The following is a 22048-nucleotide window of genomic DNA, read 5'->3' as shown; positions in this document are numbered from 1 at the left end:
GTTTACTTAGTATTCTATTTATTTCCTTTGTTCATTCACAAAGTTCTTGATAACTCATGTTTTTTTGTCTTTGCCCACATTGCAAAGTAATGATGATTTCTTTTTCATCTCATTTTATCCAAATATAAACAAGAAAGGAATCAATGCTACCAATCTGATTCTGTGATTCTAGGACCATAAACACAAACCTTGGGTGGTCTTATGACTCTAGTTATCCCTATGATGAACATTGTGGTTGTTTTCTCCAAAATTCCGTCTACCTCTCTTTTACTGTGTAGTAGCCATGTGATTTGGATAGGACCAACTGGAGGTGGGGCCAGATTAGGTTAAACCAGTGGTTCTCAACACTGATTGCTTATTAGAATGACCTAACGTGTGGGGCACATGGGTGGCTTAGTGATTGAGTGTCTGCCTTCTGCTCAGGACATGATCCTGGGGTCCTGGAATCAAGTCTCACATTGGTCTCCCTGCAGGAAGCTTGCTTCTCCCTCTGCCTATGTCTCTGCCTCTCTCTGTGTGTCTCTCATGAATAAATAAATAAAAATCTGTAAAAAAAAAAAAAAAAGAATGACTAAGGAACTTAAGATAAAATAAACAAAATCAGCCAACGTAAACTGTCCTCTACAGAAATATCTGGGAGTATGACCTAGGCATTGGTACTTGATAAATAATTGCCAGGTAATGCTTGCATGCAACCATTGTTGAGAACCACTGGTCTACCAACAGGGTATTTCCATCTTCCTGCCATTTGCATTGGTTTAGGAAGCTCAGAATTAGCTTGTGTCTTTTCCCAAGCTATATGAATGGTTGTGGTAGGCATAAGCAGCCTAATCAGCATAGCTCAGCATTATGAATGTGGATATATTCTCAGTTTCATCTCTTTGTCATTGAAGAAACCCTGCCTTGGGATGAACATGTTACTTGGAGGAAAATAGAATTCCTTGGCTGAATTTTCTGTCGCATCTGAGTTCTAACAAAGACTTTCTGCTCGACTCTACTTTAGTTAAACTCCTTGAAGCCCTCTCCTCTACTCAGCCTCAGGCTTGGCCAACCATGTTCATGTCAGTCTTTGCTGAATAGTTTTAGCAAGAATCTTGCTAAGTCAATTTCCATTTTGTCATAAAAGCTCCTTGGGAAAGGGACTGTACTGATTGGCTTTTTCCTGTAGTTTCTAACATACTGACTTGCACCTACACTTTGCATATAGATAAGTTTGCTAATGATTTGTTCAGTTGATCAGTATTTACTGAGTATGTGCTATGTACTATGTACTAGATATGGTGCTAGGGATACAGTGATGAACAACATAAACATGATCCTTATCTCAGAACTTACAAGCTTGAAACCCAAATCTGTTTCTGTTATCCCAGTCATTCTAAAAAAGCTTCCAATTTTTTATGTGCCATGTAACATAACTGGACAGGGTTTCTGAAAAGTTGCCTCATATCATTTTTGTATGGGGTATGGTTATAATAAGTAAATGAATCTGTTCACTGCAAAACAGCTGCTTCTCAAGATAACCATCAGGACTGGACCTTACTTGGTTAGCATATGAGCAGAAGGCAGCTGACAGAGTACTGCAAGGACTTTCCAAAAGCTCATGTGAATTTTGCATTGCTTTGTATATCCAAGTAAGAGACCTGGTTGCTTGAATGTTTCCTGGGTATAGAGACAATATAGCAAACTAATTAAGAATATGAACGCTGAAACCAGAATGCCTGGATTGGAATCCTGGTTCTCTTACCAAAACCCAGGTTCAGCTGCCCATTCCTCAAAAGGCCAATACCAAGAGATGAATTTTGACTGGAAAGGAGCATGAGCTTTATTCAGGAGGCTGACCACCTGGGTAGAAGGCACAAACTCTTGTCCAAAGGCCAACTCCGAGATTTCTGCCTGGTCCAGAGATTTTTAAAGGGGTTTAAGGGAGTGGAGTGGTCTGTGACATTTCTTAATTATGTACAGACTTGATGCCAGCTACAGAGTTATCTGGGTGCTCAGAGGTTGTGCAGGAAGTTATGGTTCCTTGGTGTTCAGGGGTGATTGTGCAAGAAAGTCTGGTTCCTTGGTACCTGGGGGCAGTTGTGAGTACTGTTCTGTCTGCAAAGGAGGACAAGATCTACAGATGCACAAAGGGAGGTCAGCAAAGTCATTGTGTAATCTTAAAAAGAAAAACATGTTTTATTAAAAGATTTCTGGGCTAATCAGAAAGCTAAGGCAGCTTCAGGCAGACTTGCTGGCCTCTGTGGCCTAGGAATGTTCGGGTCCTTCATTCCCCAAGGCCACTGGTCTGCCGATCTGAAAGAAAGTAAATTAGTTCTGTTACAGATCAAGGGCAAGTCAGCAGGCAAGGGAGTGTATCAACTTGAAGCAAGTTAACCTTTAAGACCAGCTGGAGTACTGTTATAGTTCTACCACTTTTGAACTTTTTGATAACGGAAGGTTACTTCTCTTGTGCTTAAGTTTCCTTATCTGTAAAGTGGGAATAATAATAATAATAATAATAATAATAATGATACCACCAACCTTAAAGGGTGTGAGAGGAGTATATTTAAGGGGTTTGGAATGGTTGCTGGCTCCCTTATATTTAACCTTTGCTGTTTAATGATGTTGATGATGGAGATGGACTCATTTGTTTACATCTCAAATTCTCTTACCAAGTTTATGGCAATTTTATTATGAGATATAAAAAATATGAACAGAAACTTCATATGTATTTTGTAGAAGATAGTAATCATCTGAGATTAGTTTTAGTTCCCCTTTTTGCACCTATGAGAGAGGGAAATAAATCATCCTCATCATAGGACTCGAATCCTGCTTTGTAGGGCCTGTGAGTACATGGTGCCGTGTAGTGAGTTAAGCAGACAGTCTTGCTCTCTTGGAGTTTATCTGCCAAGACTGGCAACATCAGTTTAGATGATCAGGTAAAGGTCACAAAAATAGTGGACTATGAGTTGACCAGAAACTTTAAACATAGAAAATGTCCTATATGATGGAAGAGTACTATAATACAATCCAGTATAGTATGGAATTTAGTATAGGATGAACATATCTCATACACAGTTTTGGACTAAACACTTCAAGGAAATTATAATGGAATCATACAGTATCGACCTCTAGTAGAGCAATTAGCATAGTTAGGCTGTGCAGAGGTAATTGATTTGGAACAAGGAAGGAATTGGGGAGCAAAAAATAATCATGTAAATGTGTAAGACTAAAGACAAATGATCCTGTGGATGCTATTTAATAAAGCAGTGTGGCATGGTGGGAAGATCACAGATTTGGGGCATGGATAATCTGGGCAAATCATGGCTCAGCCACCTACAAACTATGTGGCCTCTCTAGAGGTCTATGAATTGTGAAATTACTGTTTTTTCCCTTCCAACTGTGGCTGCAGAAAGAGGCAGATTAGTGGCTCACCTTATAAGCAAGTGTATAAAACTTCTAGCTTCAGTCCTGGCTTTTTTTTTTTTTTTTTTTAATATTGCAATTGTTCTTTCCTTTTTTTACTGTTTTTAAAAAATGTCTTACTGAATGCCTATTAATGGAACAAGAGTATTAATATTATTAGTTTGCTTGGGCTCCCATAACAAAATACCACACACTGGTGGCTTAAACAACAGAAATGTATTTTCTCACAGTTCTGGAGGCTGGAAGTCCAAGATCAAGGCGTTGGCAGGGGTTTTTTCTGAGGCCTCTCCATGTCTTGCAGATTACTATCTTTTCCCTCTGCCTTCACATGGTCCTCTTTTTTTTTTTTTTAAAGACTTTTGTTTAATCATTCATAGAGACAGAGAGAGAGAGAGAGAGAGAGAGGCAGAGACACAGGCAGAGGGAGAAGCAGGCTCCATGCAGGGAGCCTGACGTGGGACTCTGTCCAGGGTCTCCAGGATCACGCCCTGGGCTGAAGGCGGCGCTAAACTGCTGCACCACCGGGGCTGCCCCTCATGGTCCTCTTTTCATGTCTGTGTCCTAATTTCCCCCTCTTATGAGGACATCAGTCATAGTGGATTAGGACTTACCCCAGAGACCTCATTTTAATGTCATCACCTCTTTAAAGGCTCTGTCTCCAAATACAGTCACATTCTGCAATCCTGGGGGTTAGGACTTCAACATGTGAATTTGTAGGGAACATAGTTTAGCCCATTGCAGTGATTTTTTAAAAAAGTAATCTCCCCCTTAAATTTTCTCAACTATAAAATGGGGATTTAAAAAAAAGATTACTCCATGTATGACTATTGTGAGGATTATATGAGGTAAGTTCAGGTTATTCTGCACTAGCACAAGTGAGACATACTAGCACTTGGCAATGGTTAAAGTATCTTGCTTTCCTGCTTTTAGAAAGGATGAGAAATTCTGAAACTGCTTGATAAAAAGAAGGCATGCAGATCTTACTTAGTAAGGTGATAGAGTGTGAGTATTTTAAGCTAGAGACAAGTGGGATAACCAGGGATGTAGAGTGGCACAGTAGGGAAAAAATTTTTTTAAAAATATATTTTGGAAGAGATGAGCAAGAAAGCAAAGAAGGCTGAGTGGCTTGTGGTAGACTCTGAGGCTTGGGTCTATCTCAGAATAAAGAAACTTGAACAAGAACTTAGAGATGAAGTTTGAGAATTTTAGACTGAAGGGTGCTTGGTTGGCTCAGTTGGTTAAGTGTTGGACTCTTGGTTTTGGCTCAGGTCATGGGTCTCAAGGTCATGAGATCAAGCCCCTCATTGGGCTCTGACTTGGTGCAGAGCCTGCTTGAGTTTCTCTCTCCCTTCTGTTCCCCTTCCTGCTTACGTGCATGCCTGTGTGCTCTCTTTCAAATAGAGTGAGCTCCTGAGCAGGGAGAGGAGCAGAAAGAGAGAGAGAGAGAGAGAGAGAGAGAAAATCCTCAAGCAGACTCCCCACTGAGCTCGGAGCCCAACTCGGGGCTCGATTTCACTACCCTGGGATCATGACCTAATGGAAATCGAGAGTGGATCGCTTAACGAACTGAGACACCCAGGCACCCCAATAAATAAAATCTTTAAAAAAAGAGAGTTTTAGACTGAAAGAAATCATAATTCAATTCCTTTATTTTTTTTTTAAGATTTTATTTATTTATTCGAGAAACAGAGAGAGGCAGAGACAAAGGCAGAGGGAGAAGCAGGCTCCATGCCGGAAGCCTGAAGCCTGAATCCTGATGCGGGACTCAATCCCAGGTCTCCAGGATCACGCCCTGGGCTGAAGGCGGCGCTAAACTGCTAAGCCACCTGGGCTGCCCCAATTCCTTTATTTTAGAGAGGAGAAAACTGAGGGGGGAAGCTAAGTAAAATTACACTTCTAGTTAATTGGCAGAGAACTTAGCAACTTTGAAAAATGGTGTTTGTGATTGGGAAAAGAAGAAAATGGTAACTTGAGGTAAATATCTGAATTCTATCAGGCTGTCAGAGCAAAGACTTATTCATTATTGTATTTCTAGGAACCAGGGAAGTACCCAGCATATAGTGTTCAGTGTTTAAGTTAATCCAAAGTAACTATTGAATTTTCAGGGGATTTGTTAAATAAGTGTGTATTTTTTTGTGATATAAAACAGTGTAGCATATTTGTGAAAATATAGGACATCTTTAGTATCATCCTGAAAAATTAACATACAAAAATATTACATCAATAATTAAGGTGAGTATTCAAAAATCAGTTGTATTTCATTATAGTGGTAGTAAACACATATTTATGCTCATACACTACTGGTGAGAGTGTAGGTTGTACAGTCACCTTGGAACCCTGACAGTGTTCACTAAAACTGAGCAGATTCTCGTGGTCAAGCAGTTACTCTTCTAGGTTTACATCCAATAAGAGTACATGCATGTGTGCACCAAAACTCATGTGCAAAAATGTTCATGGCTGCATTATTTGAAAGAGCAAATAACTAGAAACAACCCAGATGGTCCATCAAGTAGAGTGAGTCAATAAATTGTAGCTTATTCACATAGTAGATATGACATGGCAATCAAACTGTAACTGTACACAGCATATGGATGGATGAATCTTACAAACATAGAGGAGCCCAATCTCAAAAGAATACATCCTGGATGGTTCCACTTATAAAAGCTTCCCAAACAGGCAAAATTCTATGTTGCTAGTAACAGGGTACTGATTACCTTTGAAGAGGTAGAAGAGGATACTAGGGGGACTTCACAGGTGCTGGTAATGTTCTGTTTCTTGATTGAGTTGGACATTTATGACTTGTGTACTTTTCTGTACTTATGTTATACCTACACTATAAGAAGCTTAAAAATATGTCCAAATTTATCATGTGTTGAATTTTTATATATCATTGTTTAAGCTTAAAAGTGGTAGCACATGATTATTTTAAATGAGATTGAAGCAGGTATTTTAGAATGTGTATCTGCTCCAACACATATATCTGAATGTATACTTGCCTCAAGAAAAAAAAAAGATACCCCCAACCCTGCCTCCTTTTTTTTGGTTCAGTATCTTTCTTGTACTCTTACTTGTCATTTACTGATAGCGTTATATTCTTAGCGAACAAAACAGGGCTGTATGCAGTGTAGCTTTCTTGTATGTAAATCTAGTTCTTTCTCTCAGAGAACTTTTAAGACATTCAGAAAATTAAGCTTAGAACTGTGTGTGTAAATATGACCCCATTCTCTGTCATCATCTCTATACATGTAGAAAAAACTTGAAGGATATAAGCTATAAGCAAACTTTTTTCTGAGAAGGGGATAGACTTTCATTTCTACTTTTATACTCTTAATATTTGAATTGTTTACAATGAGCATGGATCACTTTTTTAGCTTAAAAAGATACTGTTTTAAAGCATTACGTTAGGGGGAGCCTGGGTGGCTCAGTCAGTTAAGTATCTGCCTTAGGCTTAGGTCATGGCCAATGTAGGGCTCCCTGCTCTAGTGGGGAGCCTGCTTCTCCCTCTCTCTGCCCCTCCCCCACACCGTGTGCTCTTTCTCTCTCTCTTGCTCTGCTCTCTCTCTCTCTCTCAAATAGATAAATCTTGAAAAAAATGAAGCATTAAGTTAAAAGACAGATTTTGGTTATTTAAATATTTTATTTCCTGGAACTAGAAAAGCCTCAAACATATTTTACTTTTATGCTTATTTATTAAAAATGTATAGAATTGATCAGTTCAGTATTGTCAAGAAAAACTTCAATAATGTGTATCTCTTAAGTTCCTATTTAATATAATCATTTAGATAAGACATAAAACTTTGATTTATATTTTTTCTCTTTTTCCAAATTTTCCATAGTAAGGAATATTACTTTTACAATAAAGAGTATCTAAGGTAGGTAGATTTTATTATTTCAGTCTTTGCTTACAAGGCTAATATGTTGTGGTTTTAAAGGATTTTCTCAACAATATTTATTGTTCTTTTGTTCCAGCTTGGAAGGGAAAAGCTAGAGTAGAAGCTGTATAAAGTTATTTTGTAAGATGGCTATTTTTCTGATGGTATTCTTCATAGTTGCTAAAAATACACACAATAGATCTTGAGGAAAATGCAAACTTCTAGAATATGATTCTTTTAGTAGTACATTTTTCTCTACAAAGTCAAGGTCTTTCATTCATGCATATGCTCCTACTGGTGTGCCCACCTTCCTCCATTTCCTCCCTAAATTTCCTACTTGCATTTTTAGATTGTGTAATTGTATTTGTCCTTTGTATATGTAAATATACAAACTATTTAAAAATAAATTTATTTTGGTAGCTGATTAATTTTATTCATTGCAATTGGATGGTGATAAGAGGTCACAGGTCTTATAAATACCCCTAGAAATTAAGAAATTAGATCATGCCCTTTTGACTAGATTCATCAACTTGGAAACAGCTTAGCTTTCACCCTTTTCCATCCTTCTGCAGAGCATTCTGAAGAACTTAGTTTAAGTGAATAAAATCTGAAAAATTTGAGGTTTATTTTTCTTTAAAAACATAAACGGAGTGTTAGTATTTTTCAGACAATTAAGAGCTAAAATCTAAGGGCTTTGGTTGTAGTTCTTTTGCTGCTGATTAGGTATTCCTCAGTGGTGATTAGTGAATGTACAAATGCAATCATTTGGTAGGGCTTAATCACTTATATGAGAGAGAAGTTAGTTACCCAGAAAAGAGAAATTGAAGCTTGTATAACTTCCATTAGTCTTATTTTTTTAATAGCAAAAAATAAAGAAGAAGAAATTTTGGCTAAATTAGGAATATTGGGTCATATAAGATAAATTGTGGTTTAAAGGAAATAGCCTGGCTAAATATTCTTACATGAATATATTGCTGTCCTATTTATTATATTGTCTGTGATACAGGTAGCTTATGAAAAACTGACCTTTACCATACCAGGACATATTTCCCTCAGAGAGATAAGAGTATGAAGTGTTAGCTAAACAAGGGCATCTCCTCATTGTACTGGGTGACTGAGCCCCCACAATTAAAATCCCGGGCAACAGGGGGAAAGTATCTCTTTTCTTAGTTTTAGTACATTACTCAAAATTGAGAGGAAGAGAGATATATGGCTATACCCTTCAAAAAACAAAACAAAACATTAGGTCATCTGAGGCCAGAGGAGCATGGAATGCATGTACTTGAGCCATACTATATTCCTTTCTGGTGAGATGGGTTACAGGCTCCGAGTCCTGAGAGCGAAGCCTGGGGAGTGGGTTTGGGCCATTTGGAATGGTGAGCTAGGGATGTCTGTATGGGGAGGCCAACTGGCTGCTCAGGTCTAGCACTGTAGGGTGGCATGACTTTGTTAGGTTCAGGAGTTGTTCATCATAGGTTTAGTTCAAAAGCTCAGCTTTGTAGACTTCTCCAGAGGACCAGCTTCTTGGAGATTATTTTATACTAATTAACTTCACAATTGCTAATATAGAAATCAAAATACTCCAGCCTTCAGCCCAGATTTCTGGGTTATTCCTAAGGTGATCAACTGTCCCAGTTTGCCCAGGACTATCCTGGTGTTAGCACCAAAAGTCCTGCATTCAGGGAAACCCCTCAGTCCCAGGGAGATGGTTGATCACCCTATTTTACTTTCTTGAGCCACTTAGCAGCTGCAGCATGGGAGGAGGGGAAATGTATTCTCACTGCCACTGTGTACAGTTTCTTCCCCATAACACAGATGATAAACAGCCCTCAGCTCTTGGGTAGCAGTTCAACCCAGGATGCAGTTTCAGAGAGGAAGAATGTTGCTACATTCTAAATATGCCCAGATATGACTGTTCTGATTATCTATTGCTGTGTAACAAATGACTGAAAAAATTAGAGGCTTAAAACAACATTGCTTCATTATCTCTCCCTGTTTCTGTGGGTCAGGGATTTGAGAAAGCCTCAGCTGGCAATTCTGGCTCTCTTACTACCATAGTGGCAACAACTGGAGCAGCTGGGGACCAATCAGACACTTCTGTCTTCATGTCATCTCAGGGCTTCTCCAGGCCGAGTCTCTGTATGGACTGCTTTAAGCTCTCTCCAGGCAGTTTGATGCTTACCTAGCATTTCAGGGTTCCAGAGCAAGTGTTCCAGCCAGTAAGTAAGGAGCTGCCTTGGATATCACATAGGATATTATTGCAGGGCATCATCTTGTCATTGTCACAAGATTCAGGGGAGGCAGAGCATAGACCCCATTTCCTGATGGTTGGAATATCAACATCACAACATGTTGGCATGGAGAGATTATTGCAGCCATTTTTGGAGAATACAGTTTGCTGCAATTACCTTGGCCAAAAAAGCTGTTTTTCACTAATAAAGGTAATGAAGTTGTTAAAATACAATTTTTTCCTCATGAATTTTCATAAAGCAATTTTCATTTCGGATGAAAACAAAAAGATCAGCCTGTAAATGTTTCTTGAATTGTTCTGAAAACCCTTGCTCACCATTGTTCTACTGGAATACATATGTATATATAATATATAACATATATATGCCCCCTCTCCCCTAAAAAGAAAGCCAACTGACCAAGATAGGTGTAGCAAAAGTTCACAGGCTCTACAGTAGGAGTTTCAGGAGGTATATGTATGTGTGGTGTATGAGTTTCCATGCACATGTGCAGCCTGGGGGGATGGCGAAGAAAGAGTAACTAGGAGAATAGAAGGACATTAGTGGCATAGGACTCAGGCCAAGGGAGGTGTCTACACCAGGAAAGAACTCTAAAGACACTGATGGCTGGAAAGGGAACTAAATAATGAAAAAGGGCAGTGGCTTTCATTTACAAATCAAGGGCAAGTATACATATAGCATTACTTTAGTAAGATCATTTGGTTTAAAATGTGAATACTACTGTTCGGGCCCAACTCTCCCATTGTGATGCTGGAGACCCATGAGCTATTCTTTCTGATAGCTTCTTACTTCCTGGTAACTGGAAATGGACTTTACTTTTTATTTTTATTTTTTTAACATAATGTAATTATGTGGGGAATTTGCTGATTAGTATTGTTTTAGCAAAGTTTCAGAAAGGCATGCTGCAAATCTTAACTTTTTCAACTGAGTTTTGGGGACTTGAGATATATTTAATGTTCAACTTCTGTGATTCTTACGTGACTTCTCTTGTTTTGTCCTAAACTCATTGCTTTATTGAAGAAAATTTTCAAAAATTAAAAAAGGTAAAAGGGTAACATAATTCTAAGCCACCACTTGTTTGTGTGTTTCAATTATAGAAATACTGTAATACGGTCCAGCTGGATTCTGGGATAGACTACCGGAAAAGGGACCTTCCTGCTGCAGGAAAACTCTACTATCTGTAAGGTTCTCTCTCTCTCTCTTTTTTTTTTTTAATTTAATTTTCTAAGTTTAATGTCTAATAATCGGGAAAAGATGAGAAAAATAAGCAGGATAATTATTAGAGCAAGAAAGGCTAGTTCTGAAGTCTGTGATTTTTAAAATACAAAATGTTATCATCTTAACTTCTTTAGACTGTTTTTTGCCATGCACATTTGCATGATTTATAATGTGTGATTGGATGAAACCCTAATTAGTTTTTTGGGGAAGAGTGATGACAGATGGTTAGAAAGTAATGAGAATCCTCTTATGAGACTCTAGTATTAAGAGAATATCTTTACTGTGTGAAAGTAATTAATTATTTGTGGACATCTCCTGACAAATGTGCCATTTCTGTTCCCCAAAAATTGTTGTTTTATTTTGTTAGACAATCTGTTTGTATTTATCATTGTTGATTGACTTCCATACGTAACTATGTAAAATATATATACACAAGTACAACTGGATATATTTCATCTTTTAAAAAGGAAGACTCTGCTGAGTAGGAGCCATTTATAACAATAGATGTATTCAGCATGTGCAGTTAATGCTGAAAAACAAATAGTTGGTTTTAAAATGTCATTTGTGAGTACCTGAAAAGGGACAAGTGCTTTACAAGTGTAAACTGCTATTTAGTGTATACCAGCACTATTGGACACATAGTGGGTTTTCAATAAATAGCTCTAAGGGGTAATTTTGATTTATCTCAAAGGCATATTTCTGCTAATTTAAATTTTGATGACAGCGTGTATATGAGAGGTTCAGAAAAGTTCTTGTCTCTACCACCTTGTAAGCAGAAGTACTTTACTGTTTTTGAAGCAGAAATTAGCTAGAAAAATCACATAATTAAAATTGCATGCTTTACAGTGTATTGGGAGGGGGACTATTTCAGTTTATTATTCAGATTCTGATGATTATTATAGAAGGTTCTTCATGTGCCCTTAAGTACTTTGTCTTTAAAGTACTTTATAATTTTTAAAAATTCTTATAGCTCTTCTTTCTACTTTAGCTTAGACTTTTATCACTCTGTTCCTTTTGTTTGTGTTTTACAGTTTTTAAATTTTTCTGATATTTGTAATCTTTCCCCGATTCTTTGCTACCAATTTCATGATATTCAGGTGTGCGGTACTGAGAAATTAGCTTCTTATTATTCTCTGCATTCTTTTCCAAAGGGGGCAATCCTTGTTCTCTGTTTTCCCACAAAATGTATCCTTATGTGGAAGAATTAACATTTTCCTAATGGGAAATTCCTTAAATCAAGATGGTAGTCTGGGTCTAAATGATGAAATTTGTTTCATATTGCTAGAGAGGTCCTGGTGGAATTTACAGGACACGGAAAGCTAATTTTGTTGGGAGCATAGCCATTTTTCTCTCTGACCTTCTCCCTGGCGCAGCCTCTTCCTTTTCCTGATAAAAATACAATTTTAACACAATGAAATTCAGGTTTGTACTTAAACATGCATTGGAGGAAAACAATATCTAACACGTCCCAGAGTCCAGAAATGAAACTCTGGGGACCAACTTTCTTAAAAATATATAAATTCATTTAATCCTCAAGGAAGGTAGATTTTGTTCATGTATTTAACATCAAAAAAGGCTTCACCATAATCTGATAACCAAAACTAGAGAACCTAGAGGCACAGCTCACTCAGAGGGTAAGGCAGTTATGTGTCCCTGAAGACAATCAGGAATTAAAGTCTTCTAGGGAGTGGGAGAATAATATTAGATGCAGAGACAGGGTGCCAGGAATGTAATTTATATTGTCTCACATGAGCCCTTAGGGAGAACTTCTTTCATGATAAAAAAAAAACATTTCCTAGGGTCATGTTAACATTTCTGATTTAATTAGGTTTCTTTTGATCTTATTCTTATAGGGAAACTTATTAATTTCCCCCATAACAGGTTTTAATGTACCATGCTATATATTACCCTATTACAGCATGTGTTTCTCTTTATTATCCTCTGCCTAAACATCTGGCCTTTGTTCCTGAACATGCAAGTTCAGACTCCTTGAACTCATTGTCAATCTCATTACCCGCCTTCCTCAGCTGCCTGAAAAGAAAAACAAAATTCTAGCTTCCCTCCAGGGGAACACCAAGCATTATCTGAGAATTTCATAGAAGTAGAAACCTATATGTGATCTGTAATGAAATAGAAGTATTCATTAACTCAATATTTTAATACTCTAGCTTTCCAAAAACTAACTCAAAATATCCCATTACACAATCCAAATAATATCAAGAATCACCAGAGATTTTTAAAAGTACCCCAAAAGTTGACACAGGGATACTTCCTATGGTTCACAATATTGCCTGAGTTACATAAGAACTAATTCACACACGATGTTTTATGTTCATATGTAATCTGTTTCAGTTGTAGTTTTACGTTTATATCACATTAAATATCGAAATCTTACAGTACCTTTATAAATAAGTTCCAGATGTTTTTGGCCCATCCAAATCTCATATAATCTCATATAAAATAAACTCAGAAGCTTTAAGTTTATCAAGTTACAAACGACAGAAAACTTGAGCCCAGATACCTGAACTTTTGCAGAAATTAAAAACACCCCATGGTTGTCCAGTTTTGCATTCTGTGGTAACTGCGTGATCACCCCATACATGAGCACAAAGTCATTCTCTTCCTTGTTGCTTGGTGGATTGGGCTCAATAGGAATCCCATGTGGGGAATATGGTTTGCCAAAATCCAAACCAAATTGACTAAGCACTGGGCTTCCTGTTTGCATTTGGGTGGAGGCTTGGACCAGTAATTTTTTTGAACTGTCTGGTGTTTGCCAATGGTGGCCCCATCCCATGCCTTCCAGAGAATTTCACTGCTTCAGATTAGTTCTCTGCTTGGAGGCTGGTGACACTGGAGGTCATTTCTATATGCAATGTCATATGTCATTTTCTATATGCAATGAGCATCTCTTTTCAAACAGAAAATGCCACTTCTTGAGGGATCATGGGATGTGATTTGCTGCCACTTCTGTGAAGGGTTATAGTTTTTCATGGCTAGCGGAGATTGCTAGGGACTCTCCCTTGTCCCTTTTCTCATTTTTTCATTAGGAATTGAGTAGTACAGATTCTTTTTTCCAAGTCTGTTGAAGGAACTAGGGGTTGGGGGTGGGGAGAGAGTTCCTGTTCATCCTGCACCCCACTCCTAGCAGAGGCCATAGCCTCAGTGGAAGACTTTAAACTGAACCAAAAGGGATGGGGGCAAGGTATTGATCCTGGGATTTGATTTTACCCTACTTACTAGCTAGAAGGTTTGCCTGTTACTGTTTCATGGATGTTGGCAGAAGACATAAGAGACCTGGGTCAAAGACAGGATTTTATTACCCTTGGTATAGAGAGCATGTTATCAGTGCTTTCCTTGCCCTGTGGTCCCATTGTGTGTGTGTGTGTTGGGGGGGCATATGGAGTTTTGCCAAGGGCCCAGATGGATACCTGCATGGCAGTGAATTGTATTATAGCAGGGGAACTCTGAACTTGGGGAATCGACCATTTTATAGCCAGAGGTAAGCAAGCCTGTTTTTTGTCTCAAGGGAAACATTGCCTTATCTTTTAAGGTTTCTCGTGCCAAATACAACCTTGAGAAATGGTTAGGGCCACATGTTCTTGGCATGCTCAGCAAGATGTACAAGAGAGAAAGAGACCCATGGACGACTGTTTCTCCCAATATAGGGAACCTTTAAGAAGCCAGGCTTTCTCCCTTTATTTCTTTTGGCTCCTATCCACCAAGTCATCTACGACATCTACAGAATTTATACCTGAACGCATTATTCAGTTATTTAATGTTTCGATTAAATTGTCTCAAGACCATTTCACTTTCATGGACCTTACTGATATGATGAAAAATATGTTACAACTTTCAGACAAAGCCCAAATAGTCACATATTTTTACCTGGCTTAATATAATACGTATATTCATCTGTCTTTTGAGCTGATCTCAAAAAGAAGTTTCTTCTTTTACCAACATAAGGTTCATGTCTCAAGTACTCTTAATCTCCCACTTGGGAAATATCTATTCCAAGTAGAAAATAATTTGGGGGAATATATCTTTGAACATTAAAAAAAAAGTTTGCTGGCAGAAACCATATAGCTTTAAGGTTACAGCTCTGTTTTAGAAGAAAGGTCTGTGAAAACAAACACTGGAGCTCATACATGCTAAACCATCCCCACAATTTAAAACTTCATGTTTCTTGCCTATGATAGTCCACACACACACTCCTCCTCCCTCAACTGAGAGAACCTGATCAATGAAAATTTAAAACATTTCTAGCTCAATTGTCACACTTTTTCATAGCTGGAACATTGGCAGAGATCTGTCTTCTGCCTGGAAGGTTGCCACCTTCTAGTTCACCAGAGTTTCTAAGAGGACATCTTGGGACCTTCTCCCCATTACCATTCCAGGTGTTTCTGTCTTAGACATTGGAATTTACAGTATCTGTCTTAGTTTCTCTGACCAGTTAGAATACCAAGCCGGTCAGTCATTTCCTGTTTAATTCCTACTGGAGAACCTCTGAAACATCTGCCAATAGAAGCAACTTGAAAATTGTTAAGTCTAGCTCCTTTCCTTTTAGGAGCTAGTTTGTTTCAGTTCCATGTGCCTGGCTGCCCAGAGTCCTGTAGCAGGCTGTGTGCATATTCCATTGGAAAAATTTTTCTCTCATCTATAACGAAGTTTTTATGGTCGAATGCCAAATATGGTCCCCCTATATTCTTTTCCCTTTAATTCCTTGAATTCCCTCATGTATCTTTTAGAGTCTTCTACATTCATATTATAACTATTCTGACACTAATTTTCATGGTGTCACAATGGAGTTGTGATAGTACTGAAAGGAAAATATCACATAAGTTAAGGAATATAAAATTTGTTTAACAGCAAAGGATACAGAAATATATCCATATGGCGATAGTTGCACAAAAACAGAGGATGGCATGGCATATTCTTATTCGAAGTTTTAAGTTTTTCTGGCATTTGAGGGCCCGTTAGCTGACAAAAATATCACCCGATCAGAATATAGACCCATCAGGTCACCTTTGTCATTCTTGTGTTGGTAGGTGGGTGGGAGAGAAGGGAGGCTTATACTATCCTGGTAAGTCTTGACTATTGTGGAGACTGGCTATTACGTGGCTGCTCACCAGGTACAGTAACCAAGTGCAGACTCTAGGATGTGCCTGAATGTCCACTGTCAATTTGTGTGAATCAAAGCTCAGTTTCCAATCCTTCATCAAGACCAACGCTAGGCCTTCCTGAAGTCTGTTCCTTAGAGGGTTAAGGGAAATAATTTCTGCCTCTGGCAGTGAGAGCAACTACTTCCATGGGATGGGGTTAAGACTGTTGATTTGGCCAATCCTTAAGCCTGGGGAAGGGAAGAAGATGGTTGGGGACATTTTTATTGTTTACAAATTAAGTTTTATTCCTTCTTAGTATCCTAACGCAGAACATAGAGGTTTATATACTTAAGAGATAATCATATTCATAAATTAAAGTATTTACAGATAAAATAATACAGTGTGTGAGATTTGCTTCAAAATAATCCAGGGTGAGAGAATTGTGGGAGGGAGATGGTTTAGATGAAAAAACATTGACCACAAATTGAGTGGGTCATTGTTTGCACTGAGTTTATTATACTATTCGCTCTACATGTATATATGTGTGAAATTTTCCATAATAAAAATTTTTTAAAGATACAGAATCTTTTTTTTTCTGATAATACTAGCAAGAATTTTATTAATTCTGATGATTCTAAAGAAATAGCTTTAGATTTATATTGATTTTCTCCAATGCTGTTTTCTATTTCATTGATTTCTGCACTTTATTAATAATTCTATTCTGCTTAGTTTGGATTTAATTTGCTCTTTTTCTAGTTTTTTAAGATAGAAGTCAGGCATCCCGGGTGGCTCAGCCGTTTAGCACCGTGTTCAGCCCGCAGCATGATCCTGGAGACCTGGGATCGAGTCCCACGTCAGGCTCTCTGCATGGAGCCTGCTTCTCCCTCTGCCTGTGTCTCTGCCTCTCTCTCTCTCTCTCTCTCTCTCTGAGTCTCTCATGAATAAATAAATGAAATCTTTAAAAATAAAAAAATATAGAAGTCCTTGATTTTAAACCTTTCTACTTTTTATATAAGCATTTTAATGCTATAGATTTTCTTCTAAGCATCATATTAATTGCATTGCATACATTTCAGTATGTCCTGTTTCACTTGTGATTTCTTCTTTAACCTATGAGTTATTTAGAAGTGTATCGTTTAGCTTCCAAACATTTGATGATTTTTCTATACATATTTTCTATACATATTTTGAGAGCTTTTTCCATACAGCTTGCTCTGAAATCTATGCTTAGTATTAATGGAGCCACTTCAGCTTTTTTCTTTTTTTAAAGATTTTATTTATTTATTTATTTAAGAGCGCGAGCGAGAGAACAGGAGTGGGAAGAGGAGCAGAGCGAGAGGGAGAAGCAGACTCTCTACTAAGCAGGGAGCCCAATACAAGGCTTGATCACCAGGATCCTGGGATCATGATCTGAACTGAAGGCAGAGGCTTATCTGCTGAGCCACCCAGGTGCCCTGCCACTTCAGCTTTTTTAAAATTAACACTCACATGATCTATCTTTTCCCATCCTTTTACTTTCAACCTATCTGTGTCATACTTAAAATGGTTTCTTGAAAGCAACACATAGTTGGAAATCTTTTTTTAATGCAGTCTGACATTCTCTATCTTTAATGGGGTTATTTAAACCATTTACATTTAATGTGATTATTGATATGGTTGAGTTTTATTATGCCATTTGTTTTTTTCTGTTCTTCCCATTTACTTCTTTTTCTGATATGTTTCTTTTTTTAGATTTGTTTTCCTTCTTATATTAACTTACTTGCTATACTTTCTTGTTTTTGTTTTTGTGGTTGTTACAGTTTAGAGTTAGCATCTTTAACTTACCTAAGTTTAACTTAGCTTTCAAGTAACCCCTTGATGTCAAATACAAAAACCCTACAACAGTATACTTCTATTTTCACTATCCTGGCCTTTGTGCTATTGTACTCATATATTTATGTAATTATGTAATACTACTATATGTATTAGATTATGTTGTATACTGCACAATGCAGTGTTTTTATTTTTTGCTTAAACAGTCAATAGTCTTTTAAAGAGATTTTTAAAATAAAAATTATTTTACATTTACTTACATGAATACCATTTCTTATGCTCTTCATTCTGTTGCATAGATTGGAATTTCCATCTGATATTATTTTCCTTCTTTTTGAAGGTCTTTAACATTTCTTGCAGTGGTACTCTGCTAGTGGTGAATTTTCTCATCTTCTGTATGTCTTGTATGTCTCTAAAGTCTTTTGCTTTTATTTCTGAGAGATATTTTTGCTGGTTTTTTATGGTTGACAGATTTTTTTTTCCTTTCAGTACTTTAAATGTTGTTGCCTATCTTCTGACTTGTATTGTTTCTAATGAGAAATCTATAATTTTTTGTCCTTCTTTACATCAGATGTCTTTTTACTAGCTATTTCCACAGTGTTCACTTTGTTGTTGGTTTTAAGCTGTTTATGATGTGCCTTGGTGTGATGTTTTTGTTTCTTTTTTCTAAGGTTGCTTGTACTTCTTGGGTCTGTGAGTTTATAGTTTTAATTGAATTTGGAGAGTTTTAGTATATTTCTTCACATGCTTTGTCCCTTCTTCCCCTTTCCAATTTCTGGGATTCCAGTTACGCCTACATGAAACTGCTTTATGTTGTCTCACAGCTTACTGATTCTCTGTTCATTTCTTTTTCAATCTTTGTTTTCAATCTCATTTTATTTTTAGTAGTTTCTTTAACAGTGTGTAATCTATTAATCCTATCCATTGTTCACCTCAGACATGGTATTTTTTTTCTTTGTAGAAGTTCAACTTCTAGAAGATTTTTATATCTTCTTTTTCTGTTCTTAATGTCCTCATGCCTTCCTCTATTAAACATACAGAGAATATAATGTCTTAATATCTTTGTTCAGTAATTCTATCATATATGTCATTTGGGGTCTATTTCTAATGATGGATCTTTATCCTCCCCTGCTTTTTTTTAAGATTTATATATTTTATTTTAGAGAGAAAGAGACATGAGCAGGGGGAGGAGTAGAGGGAGAGGGAAAGAATCTGGGCCCCGTTACTCTATTATGGCCAGAAGTGGAAGTTTCCAGTCCATTATCCTGAAAACAGGTAAATAAAAGAATCAAGTTTTCCTATTTATTTTTTTTTATTTTTCCTGTTTTAAAAGAACTGACTTTTAGTATAACAGAATAGTTGGTGAGGGATGCTTATCTTTATAGAGATTTTCTAAATGACAAATGAAAAAAGAATTAGAATTCACCATTTTATAAAACCCTCACAATTTAATGGAGCTAGTTAATGATCATAAGTTCTATAATAATTGCTATAGAAATGGAACCTGAATTTGATCAATTTACAGGAAATATTAGGTGCAATGGAATATGTTAAATAACATCATGGGAGTATATTCATCAAAATGTAGACTGCAGAATTTTTACTGACATAAACAGTCTGCTTCTTAAACAAATAAGAAAAAAAAAAACCTTTAGTTTAAAAGAGGCTTAAGGAACATACCAACCAATTACTGTGTGTGGACCGCACTTAGACCCTGAATCAAACAAACTGTAAGAACAAAAGCAAAAAACAAAAACACTATGCAACAACAATCAGAGAAATTCACACACTAACTGCATGTAATGACTTTGAAGAATTATTTTAGCTTTGTTAAGTGTGATAAGGATATTATACTTATTTTTTAACAGCTTTATTGAAATAGAATTCACGTGTCATACAGTTTACCCATTTAAAGTGTATTAAGTAATTGCTTTTAGGATATTCAGAGAATTATGTAACCAGAACCACAGTTTATTATAGAATATTTTTATCACTCAACCAACCACAGACCAGCCCAGACAACCACTAATCTACTTTCTGCCTTTCTATATTTGCCCATCATGGATATTTCATTTAAATGGAATCATATAAGATGTGGTCCTTTGTGATTGTCTTCTTTCACTTAGCATAATTTTTTCAGGATTCATATTATTATTGCTAAATAATATTCCATTAAATGTAGAAATTTTGTCTACTCATTAGTTGATGGAGATTTGGGTTATTTCTGCTTTTTGGCTATTGTGAGTAATGCTGCTGTGAACATTCATGTATAAGTTTTTGTGGGGTTTTTTTGTGGACTTACATTTTTATTTCTTTTGTGTATACCCAGGAGTGAAATTTCTAGGTGTGGTTAATTCTACATTTAGTCTTTTGAGGAGCTTCCAGACTGTCTTCCAAAGCAGTGTACCATTTTATATCTCCACCAGTAGGGTATGAGGGCTTCAATTTCTTCATGTCTGTGACATCATTTGTTATTATCTCTGTTTTTATAGTCATCTGTATTAGTTTCCTAGGGATGTTGTTACAAAGTACCATGATCTGGGTGGCTTAAAACAGCAGAAATTTATTATCTCACAGTTTTGGAGATAAAAAAAAAATCAAGTTTTTGTCAGGGCCTTGTCTCCTCTGAAAATTCTGGGAGAGAATCTTGCCCTTATCTCTTCTAGTTTCTGTTGTTTGCTGTCAGTACTTGGTGTTCCTTGGCTTTGTAAATGTATCAATCCAATCTCTGCCTCTGTTGTCACATGGTCTTGCTGTGTGTCTCCTTATAAAGATATTAGTCATATGGGATTAAGGGCCCTCCCACTTTACCAGTTAACATCTATAAAGAGCCTATTTCCAAATAAGGGCACATGTGGGACACCTGGGTGGCTCAGTGGTTGAGCGTCTGCCTTTGGCTCAGGACGTGATGCTGGAGTTCCAGGATTGAGTCCCACGTCAGGCTCCCTGCATGGAGCCTGCTTCTCCCTCTGCCTGTGTTTCTGCCCCTCTCTTTCTGTGTCTCTCATGAATAAATAAATAAAATCTTAAAAAAAAAATAAGGGCACATTTGACGTACTGGGACTTAGGACTTCTTATCTTTTTGGGGAAACACAATCCAACACAAATACAATCCTAGTGAGTGTGAAATGGTATCTCATAGGGTTTCCATTTGCATTTCTCTGATGGCTAATGACATTGAGCATTGTTGCATGTGCTTGTTGGCCATTGTATTTTTTTTCAAGATTTATTTATTTATTTATTTATTTATTTATTTATTTATTTATTTATTTATTTATGAGGGGGGTGGGCAGAGACACAGGCAGAGGGAGAAGCAGGCTCTATGCCTGGAGCCAGATGCGGGACTCAATCCTGGGACTCCGGGATCTCGCCCTGGGCCAAAGGCAGGCACCAAACCACTGAGCCACCCAGGGATCCCTGTTGGCCATTGTATATCTTTTCAGGAGAAAAGTCTGGTCAGATACTTTGGCCATTTTAAAATTGGGTCATTTATTATTTTAGTAGCAAATCTTAAGTATTCTTTAGACATTCTAGGTATAGGTCCCTTGTTGTATATCTGATTTATAAAAATATTTTTGTATTCTTTTTTGTCTTTTTGTTTTGTTGATGATGTCCTTGAACCACACAAGTTTTAAATTTTGATGATGTCCAATTTATTTTTTTTCTTTTATTGCTTTATACTTTTGGTGTCATATTTAAGAAGCCATTGTCAAATCCAAGGTTGTGAAGCTTTATGCCTATGTTTTCTTCTAAGAGTTTTATAATTTTAGCTCTTATATTTAGGTATTTGATTAATTTTGAGCTAATTTTTATATTTGCTATGAGATAGTGGCCCATCTTCATTCTTTTGCGTGTGGTATCTAGTCCCAGCATCATTTGTTGAAAAGACTATTCTTTTCATATTGAATTATATCGATACCATTGTTGAAAATTAATTGGTTGTAAATGTAAGGATTTATTGCTGGTCACAATTATATCTCAGCAGTCTGTTTCTCTATATGTCAATATCACACTGTCTTGATTGCTATAGTTTTGTAATAAGATTTGAAATCAGGAAGTATGAGCCCTACTATTTTGTTCTCCCCCTTCCCCCAAGATTGTTTGGCTTATTCTGGGTCCTTTGAATTTCCATAAGAATATGAGGACCAGCTTGTCAGCTGGTCAAAGGCAGCTGGACTTTTGATAAGGATTTTATTGAATCTGTAAATTACATTGGGAAATAAGTATCAAATATTCTAATTCACGAACATGAGGTGTTTTACAAGTTTTCTAGGGCTACCCTACAAAGTACGACAAACTGAGTGTGTTACAATAGCAGAAATTTATTGTCATTGTTCTTGAGGTTAGAAGTCCAAAATCAAGATGTTGGCAGGTTGGTTCTCATTGGGTA

General features: G+C 37.0%; 1 protein-coding gene across 5 annotated transcripts in view; it reads left to right on the top strand.

The window, feature by feature from the left end:
* Positions 1-22048, top strand: part of AFG1L (AFG1 like ATPase) — a 202865-nt gene that overhangs the window by 134296 nt on the left and 46521 nt on the right. For all 5 annotated transcript variants that reach the window (XR_012033744.1, XR_012033745.1, XM_072831862.1 and 2 more), the window contains exon 8: positions 10627-10709. Coding sequence is in view for 3 of the 5 variants with exons in the window: in XM_072831862.1 (XP_072687963.1) it covers positions 10627-10709 (83 nt within the window). In the remaining 2 variants the exon portion in view is untranslated. The remainder of the gene's footprint in view (positions 1-10626; positions 10710-22048) is intronic.

The sequence above is a fragment of the Canis lupus genome, chromosome 7, assembly GCF_048164855.1.
Source record: "Canis lupus baileyi chromosome 7, mCanLup2.hap1, whole genome shotgun sequence".
NCBI classification, from domain to species: Eukaryota; Metazoa; Chordata; class Mammalia; order Carnivora; family Canidae; genus Canis; species Canis lupus.
The sequence above is the reverse complement of the archived record's forward strand: the minus strand, read 5'-3'. Positions and strand labels throughout refer to the sequence as shown.